General features: G+C 41.4%; 8 protein-coding genes and 1 pseudogene across 14 annotated transcripts in view; all 9 read right to left on the bottom strand.

Moving 5' to 3' along the window:
• Positions 1–11,740, bottom strand: part of LOC115552192 (protocadherin gamma-A11-like) — a 41,056-nt gene extending 29,316 nt beyond the window's left edge. The window contains exon 1 of the mRNA XM_030368046.1: positions 8,140–11,740. Within this exon, the coding sequence (XP_030223906.1) occupies positions 8,140–10,527 (2,388 nt within the window). The 5' untranslated portion in view covers positions 10,528–11,740. The remainder of the gene's footprint in view (positions 1–8,139) is intronic.
• LOC115552193 (protocadherin gamma-A11-like) overlaps positions 1–14,304 on the bottom strand; it is a 43,620-nt gene extending 29,316 nt beyond the window's left edge. Inside the window, exon 1 of the mRNA XM_030368047.1 lies at positions 11,756–14,304. Within this exon, the coding sequence (XP_030223907.1) occupies positions 11,756–14,143 (2,388 nt within the window). The 5' untranslated portion in view covers positions 14,144–14,304. The remainder of the gene's footprint in view (positions 1–11,755) is intronic.
• Positions 1–21,993, bottom strand: part of LOC115552155 (protocadherin gamma-C5) — a 297,188-nt gene that overhangs the window by 187,089 nt on the left and 88,106 nt on the right. The window contains exon 1 of one of the 7 annotated variants that reach the window (XM_030367999.1): positions 18,870–21,397. The exons of 3 other annotated variants lie outside the window; for them this stretch is intronic. In XM_030367999.1, the coding sequence (XP_030223859.1) occupies positions 18,870–21,257 (2,388 nt within the window). In that variant the 5' untranslated portion in view covers positions 21,258–21,397. Of the gene's footprint in view, positions 1–1,077; positions 4,527–4,787; positions 8,115–18,869; positions 21,398–21,993 lie in introns of those variants that run through there. 3 more of the 7 variants (XM_030367998.1, XM_030368011.1, XM_030368000.1) reach the window with 3 other exon arrangements.
• LOC115552186 (protocadherin gamma-A11-like) overlaps positions 1–21,993 on the bottom strand; it is a 136,054-nt gene that overhangs the window by 29,316 nt on the left and 84,745 nt on the right. The window lies entirely within an intron of this gene.
• The window catches only part of LOC115552161 (protocadherin beta-15-like), an 88,013-nt gene that overhangs the window by 29,316 nt on the left and 36,704 nt on the right, over positions 1–21,993 (bottom strand). The gene's annotated exons all lie outside the window — the stretch shown is intronic.
• LOC115552194 (protocadherin beta-15-like) overlaps positions 1–21,993 on the bottom strand; it is an 80,467-nt gene that overhangs the window by 29,316 nt on the left and 29,158 nt on the right. The window lies entirely within an intron of this gene.
• Positions 1–21,993, bottom strand: part of LOC115552195 (protocadherin beta-15-like) — a 69,242-nt gene that overhangs the window by 29,316 nt on the left and 17,933 nt on the right. The window lies entirely within an intron of this gene.
• LOC115552190 (protocadherin gamma-A9-like) overlaps positions 1–21,993 on the bottom strand; it is a 60,449-nt pseudogene that overhangs the window by 29,316 nt on the left and 9,140 nt on the right.
• LOC115552171 (protocadherin beta-15-like) lies at positions 15,073–17,776 on the bottom strand. The gene has a single exon (XM_030368028.1). The coding sequence runs from the start codon at positions 17,566–17,568 to the stop codon at positions 15,088–15,090; it is 2,481 nt and encodes an 826-aa protein (XP_030223888.1). The 5' UTR covers positions 17,569–17,776; the 3' UTR covers positions 15,073–15,087.

The following is a 21,993-nucleotide window of genomic DNA, read 5'->3' on the forward strand; positions in this document are numbered from 1 at the left end:
CCAATTAGATTCTAACCTGTCGTCAATTATAATTACAGTTTTCAGTCAGATAGATGGATTGAAACATGTCAAGAAGTAGCACCAACGTCATTCCAATATATAAACAGTATATATATATATATATATATATATATATATATATATGTATATATATATATAAAGTGTACATTGTATATACATCTTACTCTCTGTAAGATTGAGTCATGAACAAAATCAAACACTAATGATTGACAAACTAAATGTGCATTATAGCAAACTGCTATTATTTGACAGCATTAGCATCATCTGCTATTTTTATATATATATATATATATATATATATATATATATATATATATATATATATATATATATATATATATATATATCATTTAATCATGTTTCTAAAAAAAAAATGCCAGCCTGAAAGAATATTAATTGAATTGTGAAGTATTCATGAAGGCATTACAGTGACTTTCAGCAATAAAAGGAGACTCCAGCGCCATGGAAAGTTACACAGGAGTTGCACTAATAGGAGAATCAGGGCCCATGAGATAGAGTACAGCACTGACCGAAAAACCTTTAAGTCCTTCATGCAGTGTAGCAGTAACACAATAGTTGGAGCAACAAACACGTAGTGGCAGAATACATTGCTCAGATTACACAGCAAGCTCAACAGAGTAATAAGCCTCTTAATACTCAACACAAATGTGGAAATAGTGGAGAGGGACTGGGCACAAAGAAAATTGTCATGAGAGAAACTATGCCGTACAGCAAATGTTTTATAGGACAGTTAAATATTTCCTTAGATACCTGAACACATAGATGTGCATCCCAGGTTGAACTAGTAAGAACAACAATGTTTTCACAACAGTGAAAAATTAAGAATGAAAATATCTGTCCCAACAAAAGCAGTCAAAGGAAAAAACATACATTTCCATAGACTAATTAAAAAGTATATCATTGTCTAACCCTAAGCCTGGAAAGATAAATACTTTACTGGAAAACCTAATTTGAACTGTCAAAGGGTCCTTCACAAAATATTTGCTTTAGATAGAAATGTTTTTTTATTATTTTTTTTTTTTCCACAGTGCCTACCTCAGGGGAAACATCAAGGTCTCCAAACACTTCTTCAAAGTCTGTTGGATTTTTTCTCAGGGTCTGGTCTGCAGGCAGTGTGTTGTCATTGTATGACGTGACAAATTTAAAGTCACTTGTTCTAGATCCAGTGGTTAAATACGCATCATAATTATATGTGCTGCGTAAAGTTCCAGTGCCGTCCACATCTGTGTAGTTTGGAGGGAGATAAGAGCTGGGAATAGCAACCGCTCCATCAAATAACAGTCTGGGCTTTCTCCTCCGACAAAACCTCAATCCCAGAATGATAATAATGAAAGTCAGGAAAAAGGTGGAGACGGATACCAGCGCGATGATCAGATAAGATGTTAATTTAGAACTGCTATCTTCATAAGCCATGTCCTTCAGTTCTGGTACTTCAGCCAAGTTATCAGAAATCAGTAAAAACATGGAACATGAAGCAGAGAGGGAGGGTTGTCCGTTATCCTTTACAGCGACGACAATGTTCTGTTTCATGTTGTCAGAATCAGAAATGTCTCGCTGGGTCCTGATCTCCCCACTGTGCAGATCGATTTTGAAAAGTCCCTGATCAGTGGACTTAATGATCTGATAGGACAGCCAGGCGTTCTGTCCAGAGTCCCCATCAACTGCTATCACCTTGGAAACCAGAGAACCTCCTTGTGCAGCTTTCGGTACCAGTTCAGTCATGAAGGAGTTTCCCTCTGGGGCGGGGTAAAGTATCTGAGGAGTGTTGTCATTTACATCCGTTATGAAGACACTCACAGTCACGTTGCTGCTGAGCGGAGGAGAACCGTTGTCTCGTGCCATTACATGGACTTTAAAGCTCCTAAACTGTTCATAATCAAACGACCTGACACTTTGGATCACTCCGGTGTCTCCATTGACAGATAGATAAGAGGAGACTGGAGCACCGTTGACTTCACCAGGTAAAAGAGAATAGATCACTGTACCGTTTTGTCTCAAGTCTGGGTCATGGGCCTTAACAGAACACAGGCTGTGGCCCGGTTTATTGTTCTCAGGGACATAGCTGCTATACGACTGTTCCTCAAACACAGGTGAGTTGTCGTTGACGTCAGCTATTGCGATGTGAACAACTTTGACTGACGTCAGAGGAGGAGAGCCCTCGTCGGTAGCAGATATTGTAATATTGTATTCAGACACTTGTTCCCTGTCTAGTTTCTCTGTTGTTACCAAAGAATAATAGTTTTTAATGGAAGGAATAAGTTTAAAAGGAACATGTTGCTGAAGAGAACACCTAACCTTTCGGTTTTTCTCAGAATCTCTATCCTGCACGTTAATAAGGCCCACCTCCGTACCAGGTGACACGTTCTCAGGTACGGGATTGGTGAGTGATTTCAAGGCTATGACAGGTGCGTTGTCATTAACATCTGAAATTCTTATAATGACTTTAGCGTCAGAAGAAATACCAAATCCATCCTTTGCCTGAACAATAATTTCATATTTCGATCCCTCCTCATAGTCGATATCACCTGCAACAATTATTTCACCGGTCTTTTGCTCAAGTGAAAACAGTTTTCGTGACCGTTCAGATATCCGGCCTAGTTCATATGTTACTTCACCATTAACGCCTTCGTCTGCGTCCGCAGCGCTAACAGTGACCACACGGGTTTTCAGCGGGGCGTTTTCAGGCATACTGGCCTCATACACAGCCTGACTAAACACTGGGGCGTTATCATTAGCGTCCAACACAGCGACGTCTATAGTTAGAGTACCTGATCTCTGAGGAGAACCACCGTCCAGAGCCGAGAGTAATAATCTGATTTCCTTCTGCTCCTCTCTGTCTAACTCCTTTTCTAAAACTAATTCGCCATATTTGGTCCCATCACTTGACGTTTGCAAATTGAAAACAAAGTGTTCATTGCGTTGAAGACTATAACTCTGAACACCGTTTTGGCCTATATCTTCATCATGGGCCGCATTAACGCGATACCGAGCTCCTTTGACAGCAGATTCTCTAATTTCCAGCTTGATCCCTTCCGTCGGAAAACTCGGTGCATTGTCGTTTATGTCTTGTATCTGTACTGATACACGGTGTAATTCTAATGGCGATTCCAACAGCAGCTCGAATTTAAGAACACACGACGGCTTTTCTCCACATTGTTCCTCTCGATCGATTCTCTCTGAAACAATGAGCTCTCCGCTTCGAATATTGACATCACAATACATCCGTTCGTTTTCCTCTGTTTCAATACGAGCCTTCCTAGCAGATAAAATGTCCAATGTTAGTCCCAGATCCTTGGCGATATTCCCCATAACAGATCCTCGCTTCATCTCCTCTTGAACCGAATAGCTCAGGTCGCCATGAACGTATTGCAGCGCAGATAATAAAAACACAAAAATAAAGAAACATCGGTTTTCCATCCTGGTATCCAGATAATAAACGTCAGAAACGATTGGTTCGGTATTTGTTACTACCCACAAAATAAAGGGATTTGATCGAAAGAACGGAAAGAAGATTTGCTCTTAATAGCCTGCCGCTTTTCGACGAATCTCCGGGTTTGTCTGCATTATGCTCTCGTCCAGAGGTAGTGGCTGGAAAGGCTGACGATTATATGATGCTGGAATCAATTGCAAGTGCATAGCGACACCTTGAGTCATCACGACGTATAACACTGTGACAATATAACCCATGTTACTCCAAACGGTGTTCCATTCACTTTTGCTTTTTTTTATTTATATTTTATCTTCTGAATCAGTGCGACAATAAATTCCGCCATATTTTCAGAATATGGAACGAAGAATTGACCAATTATACCTGGTGAAACATGTGTTCCATAATTTCAATTGAATGGGTGGCCAACATATCATTCACGATGGCATTCCAGTGGGGATAGAGAACCCGAAAGCCATTCCAGAACCATGGACAGCGACACAGAATGCACTAAGTCATTGGTAAGAGAGATCATTTGACAGAGCACAGCATGCAGATTGTTCAAGCCCTCAGTCAGTCATCCAGATAGTGCAGCAGTAAAATAGTGGTTGGAGCAGCAAACATAGTGGCACAATACAGTCCTCAGATAACACAGAAACCTCTGCAGAGTAGATTCCGAGGTCTAAAAAATAATAAGCAAAAAAGGGGGACTGGGTTGAAATGCTTGGCACAGAGGAAGTTACAGGAGGGAGAAAAACACAAACTATACGGCAGAAAACCGACAGAATGTTTGACGTGACAGTATAAAGTGTTTCTTTGGATGTATTGAGCAATCACAATTCTATCACCCAAGACGACAAATGTTAATTCCCAACAGATAATATCTTTCATTCACTTCGGAACAAATTTGAAGATGCTGTGCTTCACACAGCACAGATAGAAAGAAAGAGCTGCCACACCCTTAACTGCTTCTTCGTCAATAAATTACTTTGTTTCACAACCTGATTAAATACATACAAATGCCATAATGTAGCCCATTCATTAGGGATGCAACAAAAGCAAATTCTTACTTTTTTACTCAATTAAATAATGAAAATATGCAACATATAAATAAAAAGCAATCTGTGAGCCAGCAAATACAGTATTGTTTCAAAAATAAATTGCCTTAAACAATTTCGACTGTCAAAGGATCTTTCACAATGAGATTATTTTATAGAAATGTGATAGTTGTATGACAGAAGTTGAATAGGGCAGCAAGCTGCATTGGTGAGAGGCGGTAAGAGCATTTTCTTTTTGGACACATATGTATATTTTTTACCTCAGGTGAAGAATCGATGTCTCCAAACACTTCTTCAAAGTCTGTTGGATTTTTTCTCAGGGTCTGGTCTGCAGGCAGTGTGTTGTCATTGTAAGATGTGAGAAATTTAAAGTCACTTGTTCTAGATCCAGTGGTTAAATATGCATCATAATTATATGTGCTGCGTAAAGTTCCAGTGCCATCCACATCTGCGTAGTTTGGAGGGAGGTAAGAGCTGGGAATAGCAACCGCTCCATCAAATAACAGTCTGGGCTTCCTCCTCCGACAAAACCTCAATCCCAGAATGATTATAATGAAAGTCAGGAAAAAGGTGGAGACGGATACCAGCGCGATGATCAGATAAGATGTTATTTTAGAACTGCTTTCTTCATAAGCCATGTCCTTCAGTTCTGGTACTTCAGCCAAGTTATCAGAAATCAGTAAAAACATGGAACATGTAGCAGAGAGGGAGGGCTGTCCGTTATCCTTTACAGAGACTACAATGTTCTGTTTCATGTTGTCAGAATCTGAAATGTCTCTCTGGGTCCTGATCTCCCCACTGTGAAGATCGATTTTGAAAAGTCCCGGATCAGTGGACTTAATGATCTGATAGGACAGCCAGGCATTCTGTCCAGAGTCCCCATCAACAGCTATCACCTTGGAAACCAGAGAACCTCCTTGTGCAGCTTTGGGTACCAGTTCAGTGATGAAGGAGTTTCCCTCTGGGGCGGGGTAAAGTATCTGAGGAGTGTTGTCATTTACATCCGTTATGAAGACACTCACAGTCACGTTGCTGCTGAGCGGAGGAGATCCGTTGTCTCGTGCCATTACATAGACTTTAAAGCTCCTTAACTGTTCATAATCAAAAGGCCTGACACTTTGGATCACTCCAGTTTCTCTGTTAACAGTTAGATAAGAGGAGACTGGAGCACCGTTGACTTCACCAGGTAAAAGAGAATAGATCACTGTACCGTTTTGTCTCCAGTCTGGGTCATGGGCCTTAACAAAACCCAGGCTGTGGCCCTGTTTGTTGTTCTCAGGGACATAGCTGCTATACGACTGTTCCTCAAACACAGGTGGGTTGTCGTTGACGTCAGCTATTGAGATGTGAACAACTTTAACTGACGACAGAGGAGGAGAGCCCTCATCGGTGGCAGATATTGTAATGTTGTATTCAGACACCAGTTCCCTGTCTAGTTTCTCTGTGGTTACCAAAGAATAATAGTTTTTAATGGAAGGAATAAGTTTAAAAGGAACATGTTGCTGAAGAATACACCTAACCTTTCGGTTTTTCTCTGAATCTCTATCCTGCACGTTAATAAGGCCCACCTCCGTACCAGGTGACACGTTCTCAGGTACGGGATTGGTTGCTGATTTCAGTGATATGACAGGAGCATTGTCATTAACATCTGTAATACTTATAAGAACTTGAGAGTCTGAGGAAATACCAAATCCATCTTTTGCTTGCACAATTATTTCATATTTGGTTCCCTCCTCGAAGTCTATTTCACCTGCAACAAATATTTCTCCAGTCTGTGCATCGAGTGAAAACAGTTTTCGTGACCTATCAGATATCCGGCCTAGTTCATATGTTACTTCTCCATTAACACCCTCGTCTGCGTCCGCAGCGCTAACAGTCACCACACGGGTTTTCAGCGGACTGTTTTCAGGCAGACTGGCCACATACACGGCCTGACTAAACACTGGGGCGTTATCATTAGCGTCCAACACAGTGACGTGTATGACTACTGTGCCTGATCTCTGAGGAGATCCACCGTCCAGGGCTAAAAGAGACAATTTAATTTCCTTCTGCTCTTCTCTGTCTAATTCCTTTTGTAAAACCAATTCGCCATATTTAGTGCCAGCACTTGTAGATTGTACATTGAACACAAAGTATTCATTTCGTTGCAGACTATAACTCTGAACATCGTTTTGGCCTATGTCTTCATCGTGAGCCGCATTCACGCGAAACCGAGCTCCTTTGACAGCAGATTCCCTTATTTCCAGCTTGATTTTATCCGTCGGGAAACTCGGTGCATTGTCGTTTATGTCTTGTATCTGTAGTGACACACGGTGTAATTCTAAGGGAGACTCTAAAAGGAGCTCGAATTTAAGAACACACGAAGGTTTTAGTCCGCATTGTTCCTCTCTGTCGATTCTCTCTGAAACAATGAGCTCTCCGCTTCGTAGATTGACGTCACAATACCTCCGTTCGTTTTCCTCTGATTCAATACGAGCCTTCCTAGAAGATAATATGTCCAATGTAAGTCCGAGGTCCTTGGCGATATTCCCAATAACAGATCCACGCTTCATCTCCTCTTGAACTGAATAGCTCAGGTCGCCATGAATAGAATGCAGTCCAGATACTAAAAATAAAAACACGAAATTACCCATACCGCAATATTCCATCCTTCTAAACCGAGCAAAAAAACAATAAAGACGATATAGGTTCGGGTTATCTAACAAAGCACTAAGGAAACGGAATTGATCAAAAATATAGAACGACCATCGGCATTTGATAGACGACCGCTTTTCTACGGAACTCGGCTTAGTACTGTTCTCGTGACGAGCTGTTGGATGGAACGGCTGACTCTTATATTATGTTGCAGGTCTACTCTATTGCAGGTGCATAGCGACCTCCTGAGTCATCAGGGTGTATAACACATTGAGAGGGGCCATAACTCATAACTCGTGGAAAACCAAAAGGTAGTACTCTATTCAGTAGATCTGTCTTCTTTCTTTAAAACTCTCTTTGAATTAAGTAAACATGACATTGCCCAATATGCATACCATATGCAGGTAATTGTTGATCAATGCTAATGAAACCCAATGAAAACTTTTAAAAAATATCGAATAGAACCGTATGATCTTCATGAAGGAGTTAAGACGGTGTACAGCTCTATACAAACTATCCAGCACCATGGACAGAGACATACACACACACACACACACACACACACACACACACACACACACACACACACACACACACACACACACACACACATGTGATTGGTTCGGAAAGATCCATATCCATCAACCGTTAACCCGAACAACAAAGGCCTTCACGTCTGTCCACCTAAGACTTTAATTATTTGCAAAGAAAACCTACGCAAATCTAAACTTGATATTCATCAAGTCAATAGATATGTCAACATAAATGTCACCCCTTTGGTAAGTGTTGTCCACATTAACGTGTTATATTGAGATGCCGGTAATAAATGATGATGTACCATTTTAAATAACAAACGGTGAAAAGACATTCTGAGAGACATAACGTGCAGTATAATGTATTCAATTCAAGAGGCTTACAATATATTTCTTAATGGAAACATAATTTATAGATCACAATATGTTCAGCTAAAATGCCTACCTCAGGGGAAACATCAAGGTCTCCAAACACTTCTTCGAAGTCTGTTGCATTTTTTCTCAGGGTCTGGTCTGCAGGCAGTGTGTTGTCATTGTAAGACGTGAGAAATTTAAAGTCACTTGTTCTAGATCCAGTGGTTAAATACGCATCATAATTATATGCGCTGCGTAAAGTTCCAGTGCCGTCCACATCTGCGTAGTTAGGAGGGAGATAAGAGCTGGGAATAGCAACCGCTCCATCAAATAACAGTCTTGGCTTTCTCTTCCGACAAAACCTCAATCCCAGAATGATAATAATGAAAGTCAGGAAAAAGGTGGAGACGGATACCAGCGCGATGATCAGATAAGATGTTAATTTAGAACTGCTATCTTCATAAGCCATGTCCTTCAGTTCTGGTACTTCAGCCAAGTTATCAGAAATCAGCAAAAACATGGAACATGTAGCAGAGAGGGAGGGCTGTCCGTTATCCTTTACAGCGACTACAATGTTCTGTTTCATGTTGTCAGAATCAGAAATGTCTCGCTGGGTCCTGATCTCCCCACTGTGAAGATCGATTTTGAAAAGTCCCGGATCAGTGGACTTAATGATCTGATAGGACAGCCAGGCGTTCTGTCCAGAGTCCCCATCAACTGCTATCACCTTGGAAACCAGAGAACCTCCTTGTGCAGCTTTGGGTACCAGTTCAGTCATAAAGGAGTTTCCCTCTGGGGCGGGGTAAAGTATCTGAGGAGTGTTGTCATTTACATCCATTATGAAGACACTCACAGTCACGTTGCTGCTGAGTGGAGGAGAACCGTTGTCTCTGGCCATCACCTGGACCTTAAAGCTCCTAAATTGTTCGTAATCAAACGACCTGACACTTTGGATCACTCCGGTGTCTCCGTTAACAGATAGATAAGAGGAGACTGGAGCACTGTTGACCTCACCAGGTAAAAGAGAATAGATCACTGTACCGTTTTGTCTCCAGTCTGGGTCATGGGCCTTAACAGAACACAGGCTGTGGCCCGGATTGTTGTTCTCAAGGACATAGCTGCTATACGACTGTTCCTCAAACACAGGTGGGTTGTCGTTGACGTCAGCTATTGAGATGTGACCCACTTTGACTGACGACAGAGGCGGAGAGCCCTCATCGGTAGCAGATATTGTAATGTTGTATTCAGACACTAGTTCCCTGTCTAGTTTCTCTGTGGTTACCAAAGCATAATAGTTTTCGATTGAAGTAATAAGTTTAAAAGGAAGGTTTTGCTGAATAGCGCAACGGATTTCTTTATTTTTTCCTGAGTCTCTATCCAGCACGTTAATAAGTCCCACCTCTGTACCAGGTGACACGTTCTCTGGTACAGGATTGGTCAACGATATTATTGATATTACTGGCGAATTATCGTTCACATCAGTTATACTTATTATTACCTTTGTATCTGAAGAGAGACCGTAACTGTCTTTAGCCTGCACAAACATTTCATATGTTGAACCCTCCTCAGAGTCTACGTCGCCTGCAACTAATATCTCCCCAGTTTGACGATCAAGTGAAAACAATTTTCTTGATTTCTCAGATATGCGACTAAATCCATATGCTATTTCACCATTAACGCTCTCGTCCGCGTCTGTTGCGTTCACGGTAATCACGTGAGTTTTTAACGGGGAGTTTTCAGGCAGACTGGTCTCATACACGGCCTGACTAAACACGGGGGCGTTATCATTAGCGTCCAACACAATGACGTTTATTACTACTGTGCCTGATCTCTGAGGAGAACCACCATCTAGAGCCGTGAGCAATAATTTGATATCCTGCTGCTCCTCTCTGTCTAACTCCTTATCGAGAATCAATTCTCCATATTTACTGCCATCACTTGTAGTTTGTATATTTAGAAGAAAATGGTTATTCCGTTGCAAAGTGTAACTCTGAACACCGTTTTGCCCTATATCTTCATCATGAGCCGCGTCGACGCGATACCGAGCTCCTTTGACAGCAGATTCACTTATTTCCAGCTTGATAATATCCGTCGGGAAACGCGGTGCATTGTCGTTTATGTCTTGTATCTGTAGTGATACACGGTGTAATTCCAACGGAGATTCCAAAAGCAGCTCAAATTTAAGAACACAAGACGTTTTTTCTCCGCATTGTTCTTCTCTGTCGATGCTCTCTGAAACAATGAGCTCTCCGCTTTGAAGATTGATATCACAATACCTTCGTTCGCTTCCCACCGTTTTAATACGAGTCTTTCGAATAGATAATATTCCGACTTCAAATCCCAGATCCTTGGCGATATTTCCAATAACATATCCACGCTTCATCTCCTCTTGAACCGAATAGCTCAGGTCGCCATGAACGAAAAGTAGTCCAAAAAATAAAAATAAAGAGACAGAAAGGCTCAACCGACTGAGTTCCATTGTAAAACAGAATAATATACCATATAGGTGTTTCGAGAATGCCAACAACGCTGTAACGAGTTTTATTTTTAGGAAAATATCATACGGCTTAAATACCGCCGTAGCACGATGTCCAAGCTTTGTAGCCTTCTGTTGGCGTCAATATGTGGTGGTAATGCTGACGACGGCATTCTTTTAACTCAATTGCAGGTGCATAGCGACACCATGAGTCAGTAGGAAGAACAACACATTATGAGTTGATGTATGAACATTTACACCAAATAGGCCTGCTGATGAATTAAGTTCTCGTTTCAGCTCCATTTTTGAAAGTCCGGGAATTCGGCAAAAATATAAATTGCACACTATAGGCTATTATCAATCAATAACTGATTCAATGCTTACTAATAAAACAAGGATAAATCAATTTAAATTGAATGGTATGGTATTTACGAAGGCATTGCAATGGTAAACAGCACTGAAAGAACATTCCAGCACCATGGACAGCGACACAGCATGCAGTAGGTCACTAGTAACAGAAATCCAACAGACAGAGCTCAGCATGCAGACTGTCACACACCACAATCTGTCATCCACATAGTGTAGCAGTAATATACTGGTTGGAGCAGCTAACACATGATAAGGCAAAATAAAGTCCTCGGATTACTCAGAAGACTATGCCGGGTACAGGTTGAAGCCCTCAAATACTCAACAACAAAGTGGCACTCGTCGTGACAGACTGGGCAAAGAGAAAGTTAGAGCAGGAAGAAAAACAAAAATTATACCACATAGAAACCAGACAGGATGTTTTATGTGACGGTAAAAAGTTATTTTTGTGGGATATCTTGAACAAACGCATCACTCAAGTCCATGTAAAGATATATGTCCCAAACAGTGCGGAGAGAAACTCAACATTTTTTTCTCTTACTTACACCACAGAAAGTAAGAAAGGTCTCTTACATCCTTAACTTCATCTTCAGCAACAAATTACTTTGTTTTACAACCCCATGAAATGAATGAAAATGCTGTAATATAAGACACTAAATAGGAATGCAACATTAAATAACCAACTTTATGCTTGATTAAATAATGAACATCTAAAGTATACACTCACAAATTATCTCACTGTGTGGGGCTGCAAGGAAAAATACATGGCTGAAAGAGCTCATTTGAACAGTCAAACCGTCCTATACAAACTAATTGCATGAGAAAGAGATTACAATTTTTCTCTTTTTTTTGCCACAATGCCTACCTCTGGTGAAACATCAAGGTCTCCAAACACTTCTTCAAAGTCTGTTGCATTTTTTCTCAGGGTCTGGTCTGCAGGCAGTGTGTTGTCATTGTAAGACGTGAGAAATTTAAAGTCACTTGTTCTAGATCCAGTGGTTAAATACGCATCATAATTACATGTGCTGCGTAAAGTTCCAGTGCCGTCCACATCTGCGTAGTTTGGAGGGAGATAAGAGCTGGGAATAGCAACCGCTCCATCAAATAACAGTCTGGGCTTTCTCCTCCGACAAAACCTCAATCCCAGAATGATAATAATGAAGGTCAGGAAAAAGGTGGAGACGGATACCAGCGCGATGATCAGATAAGATGTTAATTTAGAACTGCTGTCTTCATAAGCCATGTCCTTCAGTTCTGGTACTTCAGCCAAGTTATCAGAAATCAGTAAAAACATGGAACATGTAGCAGAGAGGGAGGGCTGTCCGTTATCCTTTACAGAGACTACAATGTTCTGTTTCATGTTGTCAGAATCAGAAATGTCTCTCTGGGTCCTGATCTCCCCACTGTGCAGATCGATTTTGAAAAGTCCTGGATCAGTGGACTTAATGATCTGATAGGACAGCCAGGCGTTCTGTCCAGAGTCCCCATCAACTGCTATCACCTTGGAAACCAGAGAACCTCCTTGTGCAGCTTTGGGTACCAGTTCAGTCATGAAGGAGTTTCCCTCCGGGGCGGGATAAAGTATCTGAGGAGTGTTGTCATTTACATCCGTTATGAAGACACTCACAGTCACGTTGCTGCTGAGCGGAGGAGATCCATTGTCTCGTGCCATTACATAGACTTTAAAGCTCCGAAACTGTTCATAATCAAATGACCTGACACTTTGGATCACTCCGGTGTCTCCATTAACAGATAGATAAGAGGAGACTGGAGCACCGTTGACTTCACCAGGTAAAAGAGAATAGATCACTGTACCGTTTTGTCTCCAGTCTGGGTCAAGGGCCTTAACAGAACACAGGCTGTGGCCCGGTTTGTTGTTCTCAGGGACATAGCTGCTATACGACTGTTCCTCAAACACAGGTGGGTTGTCGTTGACATCAGCGATAGAGACTTGAACAGTTTTTAATGAGGACAGAGGTGGAGAGCCCTCGTCGATAGCAGTAATTGTAATGTTATAATGAAGCATTAATTCGCGATCTAGTTTATCGGTGGTCACCAGAGAATAATAGTTTTTGATAGAAGGAATTAGATTAAATGGCACGTTTTGTTGAATAAAGCAACGGATCTGTCGGTTCTGTTCTGAATCCATATCCTGCACGTTAATTATTCCTACTTCTGTACCAGGTGATACATTCTCAGGCACTGGATTGGTCAACGATTTTAACGATATGATTGGAGCATTGTCATTGGCGTCTGTAATAAATATAATAACTTTTGTATCTGTAGAGAGACCATAACCATCTTTGGCCTCTATATATATTTCATATTTCGATCCTTCTTCAAAGTCAATGTCACTTATAACAGTAACGTCACCTGTTTTCTGATCAAGTGAAAAAAGCATTCGTGACTTATCTGACATTTTGTTAAATTCATATGTAACCTCTCCATTAACGCCCTCGTCTGCGTCAGTAGCGCCGACAGTGATTACGTGAGTTTTCAACGGAGAGTTTTCCGGCAGGCTGGCTTCATACACGGCCTGACTAAACACAGGGGCGTTATCATTAGCGTCCAACACAGTGACGTCTATAGTTAGAGTACCGGATCTCTGAGGAGTACCACCGTCAAGAGCCGTTAACAATAATTTAATTCCCTTTTGTTCCTCTCTGTCTAATTCTTGATTTAAAACCAATTCAGCATATTTGATTCCAGCACTTGTGGTTTGAGTATTTAAAATAAAATGATTATTTTCCTGGAGCATGTAGCTTTGAACGCCGTTCTGGCCGACATCTGCATCATGGGCCGCGTTGACGCGGTAGCGAGCTCCTTTGTCAGCGGATTCTCTAATTTCCAGTTTGATTGTATCCTTCGGGAACAGTGGTGTGTTATCGTTGATGTCGTCGATTTTCAGTGACATGCGATGCAATTCTAAGGGAGATTCAAATAGAAGCTCAAATTTGAGGAAACACAAAGCCTTTTCTCCACAGAGCTCTTCTCTGTCTATTCTCTTCGCGACGGTCAGGTCTCCTGTACGACGATTTATATCACAGTATGCTGTATTTCGTTCCGTCTCAATACGAGCTTTGCGAGCAGTCAATCTTCCAACGTCTATCCCAAGATCCTTTGCTATATTTCCAATGATAGAACCAAGCTTCATCTCCTCCTGAATTGAATAGTCAAGCTCGCCATTTGTGAAGTGCAGTAAACAAATGAAAACGAAAATCAAACCGTAGAATCCACAATGTCTGTCTTCCATTTTCGTACAAGAGATGTCCAACACACAGTCGTGACTCGTCGATCACACAAAAAAAAACAATTCCCAGTTTAGCTACACCCTATTAAAGCAACTGTACTGAAGACGGTTTTCTCCCTACTAGTTTCATCCGTTGCGTCCGTGCACGCAAGCCTTGGCTTTGTGCTCGAGCCCGTCAACACGCACTATGGACATGAGGGTCGGTATCATAGCGCTTTGCTGGTCTATAGTGACACCATGAGTATACTAGAGATTTAACACACAGCGCGTGTATATGCAATGCATATACTCAACTATTAATGAGAAGAACACATGCCAATGCAATCCAAAGACACAGCGGTATGTGCTTTGAAACATAAAAGGTTCAGGGTCATCATAGAAAGACTGCACCACGGACAGAGGCAGAACATTCTTCTTTTAATCAGCATGACTGCAATGTTTTGGCTGCGATTTTGAAAATATAATTCATCTTCTTTAACTGACTAAGATATAATATACATCATTTTTGTTTACGCTCATATGACAACTCAATTATGTACTTCAGTATTGTTGTTTAATAGCGACATTATTTCCATATCAAATACATGCATTAAGTAATACAATTAATCTTCATTTCTTTGATCCAAAGTTCAGAAGGAGGAACGGCTTTTTCTCAAAAACAAGCACTGCAAAAATGCAAATGATTTGCTTAATCTTGTACTCAACAAAATTCAACTCAAGCAAAAGTTGCAATCTTAAAATTTGTCATTTGATTCATTAACCTTTTATCAGCCTTTCTGAAGCTCCTTGTGAGTATCCCCATTCGTTTAACCTGTGTCTGAGAAGTATTCCAGGTCCTGCTCAAAATATGCATGATACTGGGATATGAAGATCTTTTGGATGGGAGTCAAACACCCAAGCCACAATCTGCCTCACATTTTTACACTGTGTCTCTGTGTCGTAAATGCTCAACAATGAGCAAATCTAAAACAACGAAAAATTAGAGAGTAACAATTGTTGTGTTGGATCTCTGAAAATATCAAGAATAATCTCAAGAGGGTGCCTACCTCAGGGGAAACATCAAGGTCTCCAAACACTTCTTCAAAGTCTGTTGGATTTTTTCTCAGGGTCTGGTCTGCAGGCAGTGTGTTGTCATTGTAAGATGTGACAAATTTAAAGTCACTTGTTCTAGATCCAGTGGTTAAATACGCATCATAATTGTATGTGCTGCGTAAAGTTCCAGTGCCGTCCACATCTGCGTAGTTTGGAGGGAGATAAGAGCTGGGAATAGCAACCGCTCCATCAAATAAAAGTCTGGGCTTCCTCCTCCGACAAAACCTCAATCCCAGAATGATAATAATGAAAGTCAGGAAAAAGGTGGAGACGGATACCAGCGCGATGATCAAATAAGATGTTAATTTAGAACTGCTATCTTCATAAGCCATGTCCTTCAGTTCTGGTAGGTCAGCCAAGTTATCAGAAATCAGTAAAAACATGGAACATGTAACAGAGAGGGAGGGCTGTCCGTTATCCTTTACAGCGACTGCGATGTTCTGTTTCATGTTGTCAGAATCAGAAATGTCTCGCTGGGTCCTGATCTCCCCACTGTGCAGATCGATTTTGAAAAGTCCAGGATCAGTGGACATAATGATCTGATAGGACAGCCAGGCGTTCTGTCCAGAGTCCCCATCAACTGCTATTACCTTGGAAACCAGAGAACCTCCTTGTGCAGTTTTGGGTACCAGTTCAGTCATGAGGGAGTTTCCCTCCGGGGCGGGGTAAAGTATCTGAGGAGTGTTGTCATTTACATCCGTTATGAAGACACTCACAGTCACGTTGCTGCTGAGCGAAGGAGAACCATTGTCTCGTGCCATAACATAGACTTTAAAGCTCCTAAACTGTTCATAATCAAACGACCTGACACTTTGGATCACTCCGGTGTCTCCATTAACAGATAGATAAGAGGAGACTGGAGCACCGTTGACTTCACCAGGTAAAAGAGAATAGATCACTGTACCGTTTTGTCTCCAGTCTGGGTCATGGGCCTTAACAGAACACAGGCTGTGGCCCGGTTTGTTGTTCTCAGGGACATAGCTGCTATACGACTGTTCCTCAAACACAGGTTGGTTGTCGTTTACATCAGCCACAGAGACCTGAATTGTTTTCAAAGATGACAGCGGCGGTGAACCGGTGTCGGAAGCAGTTATTGTAATGTTGTAATCAGTAACATCTTCACGGTCTAGTTTATCCGTGGTCACTAAAGAATAATAGTTTTTGATTGAGGGAATCAGTTTGAAAGGAACCATTTGTTGAATGTAGCAACGGACTTGTTTGTTTTTCTCTGAATCTCTGTCCTGCACGTTAATAAGGCCTACTTCTGTACCAGGTGGCACGTTCTCTGGTATTGGAGCGGTCAAGGATTTCAACACTATGACCGGGGCGTTGTCATTTATATCCGTAATACTTATTATCACCTTTGAATCTGATGAAAGTCCATATCCATCTTTGGCCTCAACAAACATTTCATATTTTGAATCCTCTTCAAAGTCAATGTTTCCTGCAACAAATATCTCCCCAGTCTGACCATCAAGTGAAAACATGTTCCGTGATTTATCTGACATTCGGCTAAGTTCATATGTAACGTCCCCATTAACGCCCTCGTCTGCGTCAGTAGCGCTCACCGTAATCACATGGGTTTTCAACGGAGAGTTTTCCGGAAGTCTGGCCTCATACACGGCCTGACTAAACACTGGGGCGTTATCATTAGCGTCCAACACAGTGACGTCTATGACTACTGTGCCTGATCTCTGAGGAGTACCACCATCTAGAGCCGTGAGCAATAATCGTATTTGCTGCTGCTCCTCTCTGTCTAACTCCTTTTCTAAAACCAATTCGCCATATTTACTACCGGCACTTGTAGTTTGTAAATTCAAAATAAAGTGGTTATTCCGTTGAAGAGTGTAACTTTGTATAGCATTTTGGCCTACATCTGAATCGTGAGCCGCATTAACGCGATACCGAGCTCCTTTGGCAGCAGATTCACTGATTTCCAGCTTGATAATATCCGTCGGGAAACTCGGTGCATTGTCGTTTATGTCTTGTATCTGCAGTGATACACGGTGTAATTCTAATGGAGATTCCAAAAGGAGCTCGAATTTAAGAACACACGACGGCTTTTCTCCGCATTGTTCCTCTCGGTCGATTCTCTCTGAAACAATTAGCTCTCCTCTCTTTAGATTGACTTCACAATACCTCCGTTGGTTTTCCTCGGTTTCAATGCGAGCCTTTCTAGCAGATAATATGTCCAATCTAAGTCCCAGATCCTTGGCGATATTCCCGATTACAGATCCACGCTTCATCTCCTCTTGGACTGAATAGCTCAGGTCGCCATGAACGTAATGCAGTGCATACAATAAAAAGACAAAAAATAAAATCCCTTGGTTTTCCATCCTGGTATCCAGAGCAATTTACGATAGAATCAATAGGCTCGGTATTTCTTACAACCCACAAAATGAATGTATTATATCTATGGAAAGGAAGCCCTCCGCTTTTCAACGAATCTCCGGATTTGTCTGCCTTCTGCTATTGTCAAGGGGTGGTGGGTGGATAGACTGACGATTATATTACGTTAAAATCTATTGTAGGTGCATAGCGACACCTTGAGTCATCAAGAAGTATAACACTATAATAGTGGTTATAACTCATGTAACACCAAACGCTATTCTATTCACTTGTGCTTTTTGTTTGAGCACCTGACTAATTTAAACAATAAATTACATCATATTTGCATTATATGGAATTACTATTTGACCAATTCTACCTGATGAAACAAGTGTTCCATCATATAAATTGAATGGGTGGCTAATATAGTATTCCTAATGTCGTTTCAGTTGGCATAGACAACCCAAAGCTATTCCAGCACCATGGACAGCGACATATCATGCAGTAGGTCAGTAGTAACAGAGATCCATCAGACAGAGCTCAGCATGCAGACTTTTCAACCCCTCAGTCAGTCCTCCTGATAGTGTAACAGTAAAATTGTGCTCAGAGCAGCAAACACATAGTGGCAAAATACAGTCCTCAGATTACACAGTCAACTATGTTGCAGAGTAGGTTCTGAAGTCTGCAACTAATGAACAAAGGGGAACTAGGGGTGAAAAGCTTGGCACAGAGAAAGTAACAGGTGAGAGAAAACACAAACTATACTGCATATAAAACCGACAGAATGTTTGATGTGACAGCAAAAAGTGTTTCTTTGGATATATTGAACAATCAAGACTCTGTCCCCCAAGATGAAAAATCTTAATTTAAAACAAGTAATAATTTTTTGCTCACTCCAGAAAACCAAATTGTAGTTGCTGTGCTTCATACAGCACAGATAGAAAGAAATGGCCACATCCTTAACTGGTCCTTCAGCAACCAAGTACTGTTGTTACACAACCAAATTAGATGGATCCAAATTCCATAATGTAGTCCTTTCCTTAGGTATGCAACAGAAACATAAGCTTACTTTAATCCTCAATGAAATACCTAAAATATGAAACATATTAACAAAAGCACTGTGTGAGACTGCAAATACCGTGTTGTTTCAAAAATAAATAGCCTGAACCAATTTTGACTATGAAAGGGTCTTTGACATTGAGATTATTTTATAGAAATGTGATAGATACATGACAGAAGCTGAATTAGGGCGGCAAGCTGCATTGGTGAGAAGTGGAAAGAGTATTATTTTTTTTGACACATTTTTTACCTCAGGGGAAGAATCGATGTCTCCAAAAACTTCTTCAAAGTCTGTTGGATTTTTTCTCAGGGTCTGGTCTGCAGGCAGTGTGTTGTCATTGTAAGATGTGAGAAATTTAAAGTCACTTGTTCTAGATCCAGTGTTTAAATACGCATCATAATTATACGTGCTGCGTAAAGTTCCAGTGCCGTCCACATCTGCGTAGTTTGGAGGGAGATAAGAGCTGGGAATAGCAACCGCTCCATCAAATAAGAGTCTGGGCTTCTTCCTCCGACAAAACCTCAATCCCAGAATGATAATAATGAAAGTCAGGAAAAAGGTGGAGACGGATACCAGCGCGATGATCAGATAAGATGTTAATTTAGAACTGCTATCTTCATAAGCCATGTCCTTCAGTTCTGGTACTTCAGCCAAGTTATCAGAAATCACTAAAAACATGGAACATGTAGCAGAGAGGGAGGGCTGTCCGTTATCCTTTACAGCGACTACAATGTTCTGTTTCATGTTGTCAGAATCAGAAATGTCTCTCTGGGTCCTGATCTCCCCACTGTGAAGATCGATTTTGAAAAGTCCCGGATCAGAGGACTTAATGATCTGATAGGACAGCCAGGCGTTCTGTCCAGAGTCCCCATCAACCGCTATCACCTTGGAAACCAGAGAACCTCCTTGTGCAGCTTTGGGTATCAGTTCAGTCATGAAGGAGTTTCCCTCTGGGGCGGGGTAAAGTATCTGAGGAGTGTTGTCATTTACATCTGTTATGATGACACTCACAGTCACGTTGCTGCTGAGTGGAGGAGAACCGTTGTCTCGTGCCATTACGTTGACTTTAAAGCTCCTAAACTGTTCATAATCAAAAGGCCTGACACTTTGGATCACTCCGGTGTCTCCGTTAACAGATAGATAAGAGGAGACTGGAGCACCGTTGACTTCACCAGGTAAAAGAGAATAGATCACTGTACCGTTTTGTCTCCAGTCTGGGTCATGGGCCTTAACAGAACACAGGCTGTGGCCCGGTTTGTTGTTCTCAGGGACATAGCTGCTATACGACTGTTCCTCAAACACAGGTGGGTTGTCGTTGACGTCAGCTATTGAGATGTGAACAACTTTGACTGACGTCAGAGGAGGAGAGCCCTCATCGGTGGCGGATATTGTAATGTTGTATTCAGACACTAGTTCTCTGTCTAGTTTCTCTGTTGTTACCAAAGAATAATAGTTTTTAATTGAAGGAATAAGTTTAAAAGGAATATGTTGCTGAAGAAAACACCTAACCTTTCGGTTTTTCTCTGAATCTCGATCCTGCACGTTAATAAGGCCCACCTCCGTACCAGGTAACACGTTCTCAGGTACGGGATTGGTTACTGATTTCAGCGATATGACAGGAGCATTGTCATTAACATCTGTAATACTTATAAGAACTTGAGAGTCTGAGGAAATACCGAATCCATCTTTTGCTTGCACAATTATTTCATATTTGGTTCCCTCCTCGAAGTCTATTTCACCTGTAACAAATATTTCTCCAGTCTGTGCATCGAGTGAAAACAGTTTTCGTGACCTATCAGATATCCGGCCTAGTTCATATGTTACTTCTCCATTAACACCCTCGTCTGCGTCCGCAGCGCTAACAGTCACCACACGGGTTTTCAGCGGAGCGTTTTCAGGCAGACTGGCCACATACACGGCCTGACTAAACACTGGGGCGTTATCATTAGCGTCCAACACAGTGACGTGTATGACTACTGTGCCTGATCTCTGAGGAGATCCACCGTCCAGGGCTAAAAGAGACAACTTAATTTCCTTCTGCTCTTCTCTGTCTAAATCCTTTTGTAAAACCAATTCGCCATATTTAGTGCCAGCACTTGTAGATTGTACATTGAACGCAAAGTGTTCATTTCGTTGCAGATTATAACTCTGAACACCGTTTTGGCCTATATCTTCATCATGAGCCGCATTCACGCGAAACCGAGCTCCTTTGACAGCAGATTCACTTATTTCCAGCTTGATTTTATCCGTCGGGAAACTCGGTGCGTTGTCGTTTATGTCTTGTATCTGTAGTGACACACGGTGTAATTCTAAGGGAGACTCTAAAAGGAGCTCGAATTTAAGAACACACGAAGGTTTTTGTCCGCATTGTTCCTCTCGGTCGATTCTCCCTGAAACAATGAGCTCTCCGCTCCTTAGACTGACATCACAATACCTCCGTTCGTTTTCCTCTGATTCAATGCGAGCCTTCCTAGAAGATAATGTGTCCAATGTAAGTCCGAGGTCCTTGGCGATATTCCCGAAAACAGATCCACGCTTCATCTCCTCTTGAACTGAATAGCTCAGGTCGCCATGAATAGAATGCAGTCCAGATACTAAAAATAAAAACACGAAATTACCCATCCCGCAATATTCCATCCTTCTAAACCGAGCAAAAAAACAATGAAGACGATATAGGCCTAGGTTCGGGTTTTCTAACAAAGCACCAAGGAAACGGAATTGATCAAAAATATAGAACGACCATCGGCATTTGATAGACTACCGCTTTTCTACGGAACTCGGCTTATACTGCTCTCGTGACGAGCTGTAGGTTGGAACGGCTGACTCTTATATTATTTTGCAGGTCTACTCTATTGCAGGTAAATAGCGACCTCCTGAGTCATCAGGGTGTATAACACATTAAGAGGGGCCATAACTCATAACTCGTTTAAAACCGAAAGGTAGTATTCTATTCAGTAGATCTGTCTTCTTTCTTTAAAACTCTCTTTGAATTAAGTAAACATGACATTGCCCAATATGCATACTATATGCAGGTAATTGTTGATCAATGCTAATGCAACCTAATGAACACATTTAAAAAAAAATTGAATTGAACCGTATGATCTTCATGAAGGAGTTAAGACGGTGTACAGCTCTATACAAACTCTCCAGCACCATGGACAGAGACACAGCTAAGAAAAGGAATGGAGAAGCAGGACCAAAAGCATCAGACATTTTCTGACTTTACAACCGCACCTTCATGTCACTCCTCCACATAGTTCAGCAGAGTGTACTGTGATGCTGGGAGCAATAGACAAAGATGCTCTGGGAGGACAGAAAAACTATGGAGAGCAGGAGATAGACATTTCTAATTGTCTGCGTTCAAAATATCTGG

The sequence above is a fragment of the Gadus morhua genome, chromosome 10, assembly GCF_902167405.1.
Source record: "Gadus morhua chromosome 10, gadMor3.0, whole genome shotgun sequence".
Lineage (NCBI taxonomy): Eukaryota > Metazoa > Chordata > Actinopteri > Gadiformes > Gadidae > Gadus > Gadus morhua.

Bases quoted from the DNA above. Each gene is read 5' to 3' on its own strand.
- LOC115552171 (XM_030368028.1), bottom strand. From the start codon at position 17,568: ATGGAAAACCAAGGGATTTTATTTTTTGTCTTTTTATTGTATGCACTG.